Below are 15,579 nucleotides of genomic sequence, written 5' to 3'. Positions count from 1 at the left end.
AATGTCCTCATGATGGAAAGAGAGGCTTAAAATGTACTTTTTTTTTAAGTGGGGGGATGAATTTGCATAGAATAGCAAATAGTGATCTAAAGACTTACACAGGTAAGTAGTTGTTTTTGTACAATCAAGTCCTTTTTAAGAAATTCATAATTGAGAAAGTTTCTAGGTAAACTCACTACATTCAAGGATGGGTCAACTCTCTAAAGCTGAAAGGAGAAAAACAATATAATGCTTTACGTAATATAGTAATATTGTAATATTGATCCAGGGTGAAACAGTAAAAGCACAAAAAGAAGAAAAAACATATACACACATATATTTATTATACAAAAGTTAATTCATGGGTTTGGAAGCAATTAAAGAAAAATGAATTCCAATTATTATATATATAATGCTAGCCAATCCAAATCAAAGAAACTATTAACAATTTACAGGAATCTCGGAGGTTCTAAGTTGTGATTTCCTCATTTCTCATTCTGAGATTTAATATGTTGTTAGTTGATCATAAAAAGTTGACTCCTGCTATTTATAATATTGAATTTGTATTTCAAAGGGATGCATATTCCACAAAAGATGGGGAACTCAAGTCTTCCAACAATAAATCATGTTCAGCACTGTGTAAATGTGGATGATAGTGAGCTTTCATTTGATTTGTAAAAAGACAATAAATAGCCTATCTGCTAACCCCTCCAACCTCAGTGTAGTTGGGCCATGGATGGGACAAAAAGCAGGAGAAGATTATGCTCACACCATACTTTCAAGCTGACAGTACATCCACTAAGAGACTGCACATGAACTAATATTTTTAAAGGCCATTGCGGGTGCTTAGTTAGCCTTGTCCTCCGCTTGTCTATTTCCGAGCGGCACTGTGCTCCCTCCAATAAGAGACAGATTGGAATTTCAGTTTACAAGAACTGATTTTATTTTAATGTTTTTTTCTTTTTTGAGAAGGGGGGGCTGTGCAGAGAGAGAGGGAGACACAGAATCCAAAGCAGGATCCAGGCTCTGAGCTGTCAGCACGGAGCCCGACACGGGGCTCCAACCCAAGAACTGTGAGATCATGCCCTGAGTCGAAGTCGGATGCCTAACAGACTGAGCCACCCAGGCGCCCCACGAGAGCTGATTTTAAATCAATAGGTTCTTGACCCTTGTTAAATCCTGAAGGTGATATAGCAAAAGAGCATCTGGCAAAGACCGGAGAGATTTGGGAACTGAGTCAAATCCCATCCAGGCAACCCAGGAGAAAGGGAATGCAGGCACATGGGAGAGTGAGGGGGGAGGTCATGGCTGATCTTGGAGGAGGGATGACAGGTCACTGCACAAACACATTCAGTACTGTATGATGCACATGTCAGAACTGATTCTTAGGGAAACACTGCCAAGTGGACCCCACTGAGTAGAAGCGGAAGGAGGACAGATGTGTGGCACAGACTTTCTGTCAGGCACACTGGTGTTATCCTTGACTCTTCTGCGTGAATATGTCCCACCTGTGGGCAAGTCCTGTTGGCTTGACCTCCAAGGACGGATTCAGAATTTTCATTTCCCATCCCCTCCACTGCTATCACCCAGTCTCTACCCGGGTTTATCTGGATTATTACCATAGTCTCCACTGTGCTCCCTCATTCGATTATGCTGTTTTCTGAAAACGGCATCTCAAGAAATGTCAATTAGGTCACCCCACTCCCCTGGTCCAATCCTCACATGCCTTCCCATTTCGCTGAGTGTAACAGACCCCTCCCAACCCAGCCTCTGAGGGCTCACATTCCTAAAGCCATGCTGGCCTCCCTTCCTCAAGCACTCCGCCCCCTCACCACCTGGACACACACTTGCACTTACTTTTCTCTCTCCCAGGGACGCTCTCCTCCCGTATGTCCTCACCCCCTTGAGCTCTTGGTCCAGACGCCAGCTTCTGGATTGAGGCTGCCTCTGGCCAGCTTATGTCAGGTGACAATACTCAACACCCCTCTCCTACGGACGTCCCATCCCTCCCCTCACTTACTGTCTCCAAAATACACTCATCTTACCAATGTGTTATCTTGACTGGAATGTAACCTTTTCAGAGCACGTATTTTTTCTAACTTGTGCACTGCTCCGGTATGGGTAATAATGCCAGGTTTTAGTAAATATTCACCAAGTGAAATTATTTAAGTCCTGGCTCTACTACGTATTAGTCATACATGTAAGTATGCTTAGATTAAAAAAAAAATTGCATTTGATCAAATACAAATTATTTTCTCTTCCAGACCCTGAAGGGTTATAACTGCCAAATATGATAGTGGAATACCAAATATGATAATGGCCATTCTATGTGAGCACAATCAGTATCCCTGACCTAAATTTTTTGAGAGTGTGGGACATATGGCAGAAGCTGACAGCCTATGTGGGGATGAAAAGTCCTCTAGTCCCTTGTGCATATAAGTAGCAAATGTACACTTAAGGGACTATTGATTAGTTTATTCAGTGAATAAACAGACATTGAGAACCTACTCTGTGTCAGAAATTTTATCTAAATATTTGACAAAGTATTTAGTGATGGCTGCACTATTGTATACATTTACAGAAACTCACTGAATTGTACACTTTAAATAGGTGGGTTTTAGCATTTATCAATTTTGTCTCAGTTAATGTGTTGCAAAGAGAGGGAATAAAAGAGGTAACCTTAGAAAGTATGAAATGAAACAAAGTAGAAAACTAAGCATGTAGAAGACTTGGAAAATATAACTGGAAAACTATAAAAGGCAGTTTCTGGTATTCCCTTATCTGTACATTAAACCAGACACTTGGTTATCATTTTATTTGATGTCTTGAATCCAGGATATAGAAAACCCTGTAATGGGTAATTTTATGTGTCAACTTGGATAGGCTATAATACCCAGGTATTCAGTCAAACACGACTCTAGGTGTTGCTGTGGAGGCATTTTGCAAATGTGGTTAATGTCTATTATCAACCGGCTTTAAGTAAATGTAAGTAACTTTGATAATGTGAGCCTCATCCAACTGGCTGAAAGGTCTTAAGTGCGAAACAGAGGTTTCCCTACATGGAGATCAGAGCAGCTATAAAATTAGTAAGAGAATCATGCAAACCATATAAGATGACAACTTTATAAAGGTCAGACACATGTTGCTGTGAAAGCAAAAACTCAATCCCACGAGGGTGCAGATTGGTCTTCTTTTTGGTTATGGCATATGGCCAACATCTAGCATAATACGTGGGTTATGTTAGGGGCTCTGTAATCTCTTTGGATATAAATGAATGAGCTTGGATCCCAGTTCTATGACAGAAAATATAAATGAAACCATCAAAGTATGTTTGGAAGGAAAGTCGTTGAGCAGTCACCCCCTTCCAGAAAGATTGGCTCTGGAACTTTCTTACCTCTTCTCTCGTCAGCCCACAGCTCCTTTTCCTTTCAAATGAAAGCAACAGGATAATACTAATAATAATAAAAAAAAAATACCAACCCTGAGAACATTTAGAAATTTACAAATCCTTCTATATCTCTTATGACCATGGGCTCTTGCCTGTGTCACAAAGCCTATTACCAGGTAAGCAGTCAATAAATACATTTCCTTTGACTATTAAAATTAATGAAGTGTTATCAAAAGTAATTCCAGTTGGGTGGTAGAGAAAAAAAAATTAAAGCGACCAAAATAACTGCTGCTGAGGAAACATCCCAAATGAATAATCTGTTTCTTTTTCTGTTTATTCCCAAGAAAGAACAAGGCAAAAGAATTCTTGGTGTTTAAACATCTGATCACGAGTGTTACAGAGGAGAACTAAGACGTTCTCTGGGATTAGCAAGGCACAGGCATGGAGAGATAAAGCTCCACGCTGGTAGGAAACAGCAGTAAAGAACAGAAGCTACATGACCAGGGCTTTACTTCAAAGGAAACAAAGTGTGTACATGTTTAGGAGCCTGTAACTGAGTGATGAGGCCAGCCAGCCTTTATTTAAGGCTTTCACCTCGGAGGAAAACAATTTGTTTTTTCCCAAGGAGGAAGGAATGCTTTGATTAGTGCAGAAGTTGGTCAGAGCCTTTAGATGAGCACGTGGTCTCAAGTCTCAAATCCTCCTTGGAAGGGGCTGTCTTTGAATGAGTTAAATAAAGACTCCAGATGGATTAGAAAGGGAGTCAGCATTTAGCATCTCCTGGAGACAGACCCTGGGTTTAATAGGTTATTCTATGGCCTTTTAATGGATGAAGAAGTAAGATAAATTATTAACATGATCTTTCAACTAAGTGAAACCACAATCCCAAACCAGATATGTATGTTTCAAAGCTCATATTTTAGACCTTTCCACTACACTAACATTTAAGATGTTTTCATTATGATATTAACAACTAATTTAAAATTTTTCATCACAGACAATAGGAAGGTGTGTGTGTGTGTGTGTGTGTGTGTGTGTGTGTGTGTGTGTGTGTGAATTACAATCCAGAAGTAGCTATCATTCTAATCTGAAAGCCACATGCCAGAGGCGGTCATGAACATTCTATCAGACAGGCTGCAGCCATTCCAGAGACGGCTACTTTAGGATTTCTCCTACCTATTCCCCTCATCAACTTACTAAATGCCAAATTGGGTTTTCTTTGGTGGAATTAGTGCTTTGTTAATCAGTATAAATGTTAGATACATGTTAGGAAAGATATCTCAGTGGTGAAATTAAAGATGTTAAGCTTATGAAGCTTGACAAACCATCTTTCACAGACACCTACAGCCTGTGTGAAGATGGCAGAAGACAAGGGCACCTATGACCTGAAGCCTTGGGGATGGTTCTGGAGTCTGGATTGCTTAACGATACTGTGCCAGCCATCAACTTAGGAGCCTTTCTACTGCTTGCCACTGGCTGGGTGCGGCTGAATCCCGCTTCTAGAATACTGCTAAAGTTGCCCAGAGAGAACATGTTTTTTTCAAGGTGCAGCAAGTCAGAGAGCTAGGACTTCACTGAACTCACAGAGGAGTTGGCATTAACTGCGTTCCTTGTTCCAGCTTGCTAATAAAAATGCTCATTCGATACATGTCTGTATGGGCACCAAACTGTGTCCTGTGACTTCCTGTTACTGTTCTATGGTGGCTAAGCTATACAAAAGTAGCGAATTCTCACTTACCTCACTTTCCAGTGACTGATGTTGTCTTTCAGAAGAATTTGAAAGATGTGCATGCGAACTGGCTAAGGTTGATCTCTAATTCTGTTCCTCAAGATCATTTGTGGAAATGAGAAAAAAGTTGAAGCTTAGAATTCTTTTTTTTTCCCCCCAGCATTCTGCATTGAGTTCTAGGAGAGGGGGCCAAGAATTCAGAAATGTAACAAGTTCCTCTGGTGCTTCTCATATACTTCAAGGACTGAGCTAATGAACATATAACCAAAGATGTGTCATGATCATTTGCTAATAGCATTTCCCAGTGGCAGACCAAAGGCCCAAGAGGGAGGAAATATGCTCCTGACCACTGGGGTTGAAAACCAAAATCTGTAAAGCAATAGGAAACAGCACACTATAAAGCCCTCATAGCTCATAAACGTTGTACCTTAAAATGGTTGGTTACAGCTCTTAAGCTTCCCATCTAGATGGAAAGAGATCAAAACTCTGCTCTGACCTTAGGCTTTTGGCATGCTCATCCATGGCCAAAGATATTCCACTGTCATTTGGATGGGTAGGGATTATCAATAGCTTTCCAACTGACTACTGTGATCCATTTTCTATGTCAGCAATGGAAACTGTTGGCCAAAAGCCCATCAAATTAAATATGGTTTTGCAGGAAAACCAGTTGGGGTGTTGGGCTGCTTTTTTGCACATCAGTAAGCCCTAGTTTATTCCCTCATAAAACATCATGTCTGACTTTCACCCATTCATCAGATATTTATTCAGAGCCTTTTTGAAGACGTAGTTTGAACTTCCAGTGAACACAATGGAATATTCAAGAAAGAGAGCTCTAGCTCAGGTCTTTTGTCTCTGACTTGTCACCCTTCATTGTATCATGATGTATAGGGAGAAACACCCTGCTACAGGAGTCCGAGGTCTGGAGTTCCCTTGCTGACCACACACACAGTGGCAGGTCAGTAGAGCTCTGTGGGCTTCTATTTTTTCTTTTCTTTTCTTATTTTTTAATATTTACTTATTTTTGAGAGAGAGAGACAGAGTGTGAGTGAGGGTGGGGCAAAGAGAGAGGGAGACATAGAATCCGAAGCAGGCTCCAGGCTCTGAGCTGTCAGCACAGAGCCCGATGTGGGGCTCAAACTCACAAACCTGATCATGACCTGATCATGACCTGAGCCAAAGTCAGATGCTTAACCGACTGAGCCAACCAGGTGCCCCTTCTATTTCTTCTTTTAAACAACTGGAAGTAGAGTGCTTGCCTTGCTTATTTTTCTAAATTTACCAATTCATTCATATTTATTGGTCATCTAAATGCCAGGAATTTTTCTAAGGCCTTAGAGGATACAACAAGGAATAAGATATACAAGATAACTGCTCTCAAATAGGCTTATTCTAATAATAGAAAAATATATAAATATAGTGATATATAAGTATTTAAATAAATACATGTGATTATTAATAAATATATTTTCAGAGGCAGATGTATGTACACCTATGTTTTTTAAAGTTTAACAAAGCCTCTTCTAAGAAAGCAATTTTTCAGATCTCATATTGAGTGATTTAGGATGAGGAGACAATAATGTAGTGAAAGATATATTGATTTAAACAAAACACCTAACATTTTAATAAAAAGATGTCCCCACATTTCATTAATGACTAAAAAAATCTGTCAGAATACATTTTTCAAATTAAAAAAATATTCCCAGGCCCATGCTACACTTTTTCACATATATTAGGATTGACTGTTTTAAGAGAACCTTCTTTTTTACTAATTTTTTCATTGCTTAAGAGCCAAGGTATGTGTAATAAGATGGCTTTCCTATAAGTCAACCTGCGGTCAGCAGCCTCTAAGATGTTCTCATTACACATCTCCTCACGTAACCCCCTACCTTTAAGGGTAGGCTGGATTGAATGATTCACTTCTAACAAACTGTGTATAACAGAAGTGATGGCATGTCACTTCCAAGACTAGCTTAGAAAAAAACTTCAGCTCCCATCTTGGAAACTTTCTTTTTTACTGGCTTTCCCCTCCTCTCTTGGCTTGAGGAAGACCAGCCCCCCAAAATCAGAGACATGTGGAGAAGAACCAAGGTGCCCCAGACAACAACCAGCACCAACTGTCACCCTAGTGAGTGTACCTTCCTGGAAACACTCTCGAACCCAGTCAGGGCTTGAAATGATGCAGTCACAGACAGGCGCTTGGGTATAATAACCTCATGAGGGACTCTGAGTCAAAATCAGCCTGCTAAACTATTCCTGTATTCATGATCTAGAGTAATTTGAGACAATGTTGTTTTAAGGCACTAAACAACATTGGAGTAAGTAATTACACGGTAACAGGTGACTAATACATAACCCAAGGACCTGATTCTTGAAGATAGTATTATGAGAATGAATGGACTCAGAATCTCATGCTTTACAGTTTGAATATTTGAATTAAACTAGAAGAATATGGTGACATCATGACATCATATGAATACCTTTATCATGAAGAAGCATAAATTTGCCACTCGCATTTCAGGTCACAGAATAAGAGTTTGGTCTTCTTCCTGAGATCTGCTGAGTCTACTGAATCAACTATAAATACTTCATAATCGAACTTCACTGAAACTCTAACAGCGTATTCGTTAACCAATAAAAAATGGCAGTCTTACCTCCAAAAAAGTATTTCTCGCTGGTTTTAACTTGAAGAGGACTGTTAGTTCGAACTGCTGAGGCCTCATCTCCATCAATGGTGAGAACAGCAAAATTTTCCTTGGCTAGGAAACGAACCTCATGCCACTGTCCATCATTCAACCCAGAACCTGTTAAGGAAAACAGTAAATTTATTTTCTAAAGATTGTACAGTTTAAAACAACCTTCAATATCAACAAGGTCAGATTTTACCATTTTTACTGGCAAAAATGTATATATTTTCATCTAGAAAAATTCTGGGCTACTTGCAACTGATATCATGCTTCTTTAATATCATAAGGGATTTTATCCTCCATTGGAAAGATAAGGCAAAACAACCAATCAAGTAGGAAAATAATTATTCATGTGCCATTGGTAGCTGGGAAAGCAAATGGGGTAAACAAAGCTGTTTGGGAGGTGATGATGAACTATGAAAAAAAATTTTTTTTACATTTATTTATTTTTGACAGAGGCAGAGCACAGGTAGGGTAGGGGCAGAGGGAAGGAGACACAGAATCTGAAACAGGATCTGAGTTCTCAGCACAGAGCCCAATATGGGGCTCAAACTCACAAACCGTGAGATTATGACCTGAGTCGAAGTCAGACACTTAACTGACTGAGCCACCCAGGCGCCCCAGAACTATTTTAACTTACTTATTTTATGATCAGGTTTACCAGAAGCCACTGTCAGGTAAGAAAATGGGTTTATAACTTTTATCTAATGTCTCTGTTTTTAAGAACTTTTTTTGTACTATTATTTTCTCTCAGTAACCACATCTGACAAGTAGATATACATAGTTTATAGAAATGAAGGACTAAAAAAATATGTGAATATGTGCTAATTAACCACTAATAAACATGAGAAATAATACCAGGGTTGTCTGGTCATTTATAAATAAAGTTTCTTTATAATGAATTAGGTTACATTTAAACAACAACAACAAAAACCCAACAAAAATAAATTAACAGCTCCAACCCTAACAACCACATTCCATCGTTGCTTAGTACAAGGATCTTGGGAAACAAACATTCTTCTAAGCTCTCCATTAGACAGACAATGACTTGAAGGTTTTGTTTAGTTTGTGTTCATGTTACAAAGAATAATTAGAAAATTAAGGCGTAGACAAAGGAGATAAGCCACTGGACGTAAGCATCTGGAAAGAATTTATGAAACACGCAGAGAGACAGGAAGAAGTCTAAGAGGGTCAGAGTGACTTTCTTTCAACCTGGCCTAGGCTATTACGGCAAAGGTAAGGGATTTTGGTCCAATGTACTCCAGATAGAATACTTTAGCATCCACAGGAAGAAGTTATTTGGAAGATACACTGCAGATTCACAAAAGGCAGAGAGGCCTAGCAGGTAGAAGCATCTAAGAATGAAGTCAACCAGGACACAGATGACGGCTCCCAGCCTCTGATCAGAGGTTTACAAATCAGGTTAGGGGCCTTCGCTGGCCTGCTGCCATCTGTTTTTGTGGGGTCTGAGAGCTGAAAACAGTTCTCACAACTTTAAGGAGGTGAAAATGCATAAAAGGAATAATAATAAATTACATGGGAAAATGATACAAAATTGAAATTTTAGGGCCCACACACGGTTTTGTTGTAATACAGGCAGGCTCGTTTGTGTACATACGGTCTTGATCTACAAAGACAGAGCCAAGGAGCTGCTGCAGAGACTTGTTAATCACTCACAAAGCCTAAACTATTTACTGCGTGGCCCTCTGCAGAAAAAGCATAAACTGGTGGTTGGCTTATGCTATTAAACCAAAATCCCATTTTAACGAAAAAAATTAAAGTCTGTTGGAGCTTCTAAGATGGTCACATGTATGTAACATTTATTGGCATTATACTGATAAATATCATGACAAATACCCACACCGCAGGTATTTCTTTTTAGGATTAAAAACATTTTTTTTAATGTTTATTTATTTTTTTTTCTGAGAGGGAGGGAGACAGAGCACGAGCTGGGGAGGGGCAGAGAGAGAAGGAAACACAGAATCCAAAGCAGACTTCAGGCTCCAAGCCATCAGCACAGAGCCCAACCCGCAGCTCGAACTCCCGAACTGCGAGATCATGACCTGAGCCAAAGTCAGATGCTTAACCGACTGAGCCACCCAGGAGCCCCATTAGGATTCTTAAATTTTAATTTAGTAATACATATTGAGCACATTTTATTTCAGTGGAGGAAAAGAGAAAATCTTAGCTTTAAAGTAATTAATACTGAATAACTTCCAAGTTATGAAATGCATAATATGCATATATTTTTTTTTGTACTGTGAAATTACTATGTAAATGTAAAGTCTTATTCTAAAATTAAAACTAGCTAGCTGTCAGACAAGTGGTAGTGTTTACTGAAATATTTCCTTCTCCAGTAGGTACACTCGGGGTTCTCCCACAGAACAGATGAACACAACACTAACATTTTTCTTTAGAGTACAAAACTGGGCCTCATGCTGATTAACTGTAGAAGCGCATGGTTTTGATTCTGACTTTTGTTTTTGCCTGTATAACGTGATAAGCTCTGCTCTGAAACGCAATTTTGGCGCACGGATCCCGAGGACATCAATGCTACAAAAATGTCCAGTCTCACAAGTTAATTCTAAATAATCACACATTCAGAAAAAGTCACACAGGAAACACCATTAGCTGACAGATCTTCCTGTTCTAAACAGTAGGCAGACTTGCCTTTCTAAAAATTCCTTTGAACATCTCTTCATCCTACAATTAATTTGCAAACGGACATCATCAGCTTAATTGTTCACAACAAAAGGTCTCTTATTTCAATCAGAGAAAAATTAAAAGGTTACTTTATTTTTTTCAAGAAACTTAAATACTAGAGGAATTAAAACTCAGATAAAAGCAGCCTGTTGATGGCAGCCACTGCTGCATTTCAGTCTACACTGTGATTTCTATTCATTTCAATTCCAATTATCATTTTGAATTTTTCATCTTCAAGAGGTACGCCTTAGCAATCTATGATAGGAATGGGTTCCCAGATATGAAGTTCAATCCTTCCATGGGAAAAAAGGATGATCCACTCACCCAAAATATGCTGCTTTTTAAAAACTTTCTTCAGACACATGTTATAAAATATAATGGTGGGAAGTCTTTTTTTCTAGAGCAGAGTGTAATTGCGTTATTTCTGTGTAGGGAAGTATTTAAAGATACAGCGTTCTAAGCTCTATAGACTACTCACTTTGACAAGTACTTGCGTTTGATTTGTTTATAATTCACACAAGATGTTTTAGAAATTAGTATTTAGAACTGCCTCAGGTAAATAGGCAAGAGAACTGAATTTAACACAGTGTAAGCATCCCATAGTTAATCAATGGCAGAACTTAGAACTGAAACTCCCGTCTGGTTGCACAGGCTCAACTCTTAACAAACAACAAACAGAAACAAACCAGACAACAACAAAACAGCTTATAAAACCTCTGTGCATCCACCATCAGAACTCTTATACTATGCGCACACACACACACACACACACACACACACACACACACACATCCGAAGCAGACTCCGGTTTGCCACCACACCTGAGGATGTCCTTGTCCCATGCAGCATTAGGATGTTAAATAATTCACACACCACCCAGTTTCCTTTGCCAACTTTCAAGCATGTGCAGCATCAGATTTTTGTGGCACCACAATATCCTACATGTCTTTTAGTATTTTCCTGCATCCGTACAATTGTATTTAGAATCAAAATTTTATATTAAAAGTATGAGTTCAAATACACATTTTCTCCAAGGCATATTAGAATAAGCCCACGAGTGTTCATTTAAGTCATTTCCATACTTAGTGAAACTCTGAGCAAAGGGAACTTTGTGTTCACTCTTTTTACGTTATAAGCCCTAAAATTAAAATATGTGACCTCTCCTGCAAACTTTCTCCAATTTATTTTTTACCTTTATCATTTCCTGGACCATCTGTGACTTGGAGGGCTCAGTACTGAATGAGTTTTGCTTCAGAAAAAGCTATAAGGAACGGCGTCTTTAAGGTATTTTTTTTTAAATAAACAATTTTGTTTAGCAAATTTTAATTCATATGAAATGGAACATTAATTAAACTTAAGAGCCTTTGGAATTCAATATACGAAATTCACTTAGACCACCACGGTCGATCAGCTCATTGTTGTAAGACAGGTACTTGCAATAAATATCAGTACATTTATTTAGAGAAAAAAGTATCATCATCTCAAGCTTTATTACAAGTTTGTGAGTCATAAACAACAAAGACCAAATTAAAACACAGGATTAAAGCAGCCCTTTTATGTGCTGTTAAAGACATGCTATTCCTCCACTCTCTGTGCTAGAGTCAATGAATGAAGGAACATTCCAGGAAACGGAGAAACTCACCGGAGACCCATACTCCTGGAGGCAGGGGTCCTGGTGTCTGCACAGTGGCTCGGGACCAGACCAAAATGGAAAGGATGCTGGTCACTGATACTTAGAAAAGAGACCCCTGGCTCATATGGCTAACACCTCCTGAGACACAGCAAGACAGCAGAAGGACAGAAAGCAGCATGAGGATTAGGAGGATTAGGAGGACTGATCCCGGAGCCAAGCTGCCTGCATTTCTCTGGCCCTTTGCCAGCCTGGGCACTTTACTCAACCACCCTGTGCCTCAGGCTTCTCTTCTCTAAAATGAAAATAACACTATCCACTTCACAGATTTGTTTTGAGGAGGAGATTAATTAGCATTTCTATAGCATTAAAACAATGCTTGGCACCTAGGAAGCAGTATATTTATATCCATATCATTATACCAAAAATTTTTGGGGGGCGCCCAGGTGGCGCAGTCAGGTTAAGCGTCTAACATCAGCTCAGGTCATGATCTCACGGTCTGTGAGTTTGAGCCCCGCACTAGGCTCTGTGCTGACAGGTCAGGGCCTGGAGCCTGCTGCTTCGGATTCTGTGTCTCCCCCTCTCTCTGCCCCCTCCCCTGCTCACACTCTGTCTCTCTCTCTCTCTCAAAAATAAACAAACATTAAAAAAAAAAGGTTTTTGTGTTAAATTTTTAAGTTTTGATTAGTCTCATTTTATAGAGAATGAAGCTAAGACTTAAATTTATTATTTTGGGGGGAGTTATGACCTCACAATTACAAATATTGGTGTAGTTATTAAGTAAACCCTCTAGGCAAGATGAATAGAATAAGTCTTAATGTGGAAATCATAGATATACAGATACAAGACCACTAAAAAGAAGTGTGTCCTAGCATTATGCTAATGGGCACTTGGAGCTTAGAAAAATATGTCAGTGACAACATTAGATGTACAGAAATTCCTGGGTACAAATAACTTAGAGGTGATGGTGATTTGTTCTGCAAAAAGGTATTCGATGACTCGCAAAGTTAGGACACAGACACTGATACCAAAGCTGCATATGAAGAAATCAGAACAAAATCATATCCACAAACTGAGAGTGGAAAATAAGTTTCCTACATTATTTATGTATGTAATTTTAAGAACACATAATAATTACATAAATATTACACACACATTCACTTACAGTACTAAGAGCTTTTTCACGCAAGTTAGTTAAAAGGCTCTCTTAATCATCTTGTTGAAAAAATGGGGGACCGCCCTCTATTTGGGTCATATTCTATTCAGGCACACATGGACCAAGCCCTGTAAGAGGCTGAGAGAGGATGAGAGCCCAGGAGTGTCTGACTCAAGGACCCACCCGCAGAGGGCCAAAAGCACATGATACACACAGCAGCCATTCGGAAGTCAGACCATCTGGGCACAAATCTCATTTCCGCCCACCTACTGTAGTCAGACCTTGTGCCTCAATCCCCTTACCTATTAAAAGAAGACTAACACAAGTGTGTACCTCATAGGGTTGTCCTGAAGATCCCGTGAATCCATTATCAGTAGGACAGTGCCTGATACATAGTTAGCACGGGGTACATAACTACTCTTGCTTATTCAGCCCGCCCAGCTCTCCAACTATCAACTTGGGTTGTTAATTCTCTAAGTGTTCATTACCATGAAAGGATTAAAATTTGGTTTTCTTTGTGAACAAATCCCCTCCTCCCCCCCAAATAAAATCCAATCATGTAATATCAGTGGTGAGGAATTTGGGAATTTGGCAAAGTCGCTGATTGTATCTCTTATTAATATCAGAGTCACAACTTTCAAGCTAATTTAAGCCAATTTTGAGCTATATAATAAATCGGTCTTATTCTTTCATAGTTACAGGTCTTCTTTCTCCTCCCCAAATTATGTATGTGTTTTAACTAGATTATCCAATAGATATGGTTCTGAATGTCTGTGACATACTCCTCAAAATTAAATGGAATTCCAAGCAAGGACTTCCCATGGCGACTAACTTTGAGAAGACCAATAAAAACGGGAGTACATATTTTCCAAAGTTTTTGTGTTTTAAAAATATACCTTACTACAACATTTTTTATGTAACTTTACACTTAATGATTATTTGATAGTATTTTATAAGAGCTATCTCCAGTTATTAATTCAGAGCAATAAAAACTTTTCAACTACATATTCTAAAAGAAAATGGATCTTTTTACCAAGAGTTGTTTTTTTTTTTTTTTTTTAATTATTTTAATGTTGATTTTTGACAGAGAAAAGGAAAGAGAGTGCGAGCAAGGGAGGGACAGAGAAAGAGGGAGACACAGAGTCTGAAGCAGGCTCCAGGCTCTGAGCTGTCAGCACAGAGCCCGACGCAGGGCTCGATCCCATGAATTGTGAGATCATGACCTGAGCCAAAGTTGGACGTTTAACCGACTGAGCCACCCAGGTGCCCCTATAAAGAGAGTTTTTAACCTAAAACTAACATCTTTGAAACCCTATTCCAGTTTCTGGTCTTAATTTTTTTTTTCTATAAGATAACTAAATTGCTGTATAATATTTTCTCTAACATTTCCCTAACTTATAATTGTTGGAAACACTTGTTTTGGAAGTAAATGCAGAATGTTAATGAAGCACATTCTATCTAGGCTGTCTTTCTAATGGTATTATTTTTAAAGTAAGGCTCTTGAGGTGGTTGTGCTGATTGAACAAGACGAAACAGATGTTCCTCTTATTAGAGACAAGAAGAAAAGACGAGTTTAATGAATATTGAAAAAAAGAAAGCATTTAAAATATAGTAGCAATCCACCATGCAACATCTGTTTGAAAGGGCTTCAAATAAAATTACAGCGACTAGAATTTGAAGGCTTTTGCTCAATATTCAATATTCTGGGAAAAATCTCCTAGGATATGAATCCATCTTTAGGCCGTTGCAATGTTCCAACGTGCTACTGATAGATCCCGTAAGTTCTCAGTTACCTATTCATGCAATAAAAAGAAAAAAAAAAGAAGAAGGTGGTATTTCTATATAAATGTACCATGCACTCTTTCTTATATTATCTGTAAATTCCGTATCATAAGGAACTTGACACCATTTAGTCTTGCTCGTTGGTATGTGCCATATTCCAAACCACATTATAAATAGGATCACTTGTGGTCAGATAGAACACGTAATAAGGTGCTTGGGCAGGCCAAAAATTCCTTCATCTTTGTAAGTTGAAGGATCTGCCAAAGGCTTTCTTCTACAGGTATGGACTTAAAGGCCACTTTGAAACAGGTCTTCGTCTTGAAAGAGCCACTTGATGGAATCTTTAAGGTAGATAAATAAGTACATAGAGGAGAGCACATTGCATGACATTTTTTATCACTGGGTTGCTAGTTATCAGAGAAATTAAAACCGCAATGACATTTAATTTTCTACCCACTTCAGGGGCTAAAAACTAAAGGAACTAGCTCGCTAAGATCAGGATCAATTTGAACCGTTATACATTGTTAG

The 15,579-nt window shown here is 38.8% G+C and overlaps 1 protein-coding gene across 1 annotated transcript in view; it reads right to left on the bottom strand.

Annotated features, from left to right (window-relative positions):
• Window positions 1-15,579, bottom strand: part of CNTNAP2 (contactin associated protein 2) — a 1,977,252-nt gene that overhangs the window by 914,698 nt on the left and 1,046,975 nt on the right. The window contains exon 9 of the mRNA XM_045496029.1: window positions 7,748-7,897. Coding sequence (XP_045351985.1) covers window positions 7,748-7,897 — 150 coding nt within the window. The remainder of the gene's footprint in view (window positions 1-7,747; window positions 7,898-15,579) is intronic.

The sequence above is a fragment of the Leopardus geoffroyi genome, chromosome A2, assembly GCF_018350155.1.
Source record: "Leopardus geoffroyi isolate Oge1 chromosome A2, O.geoffroyi_Oge1_pat1.0, whole genome shotgun sequence".
NCBI classification, from domain to species: domain Eukaryota; kingdom Metazoa; phylum Chordata; class Mammalia; order Carnivora; family Felidae; genus Leopardus; species Leopardus geoffroyi.
The sequence above is the reverse complement of the archived record's forward strand: the minus strand, read 5'-3'. Positions and strand labels throughout refer to the sequence as shown.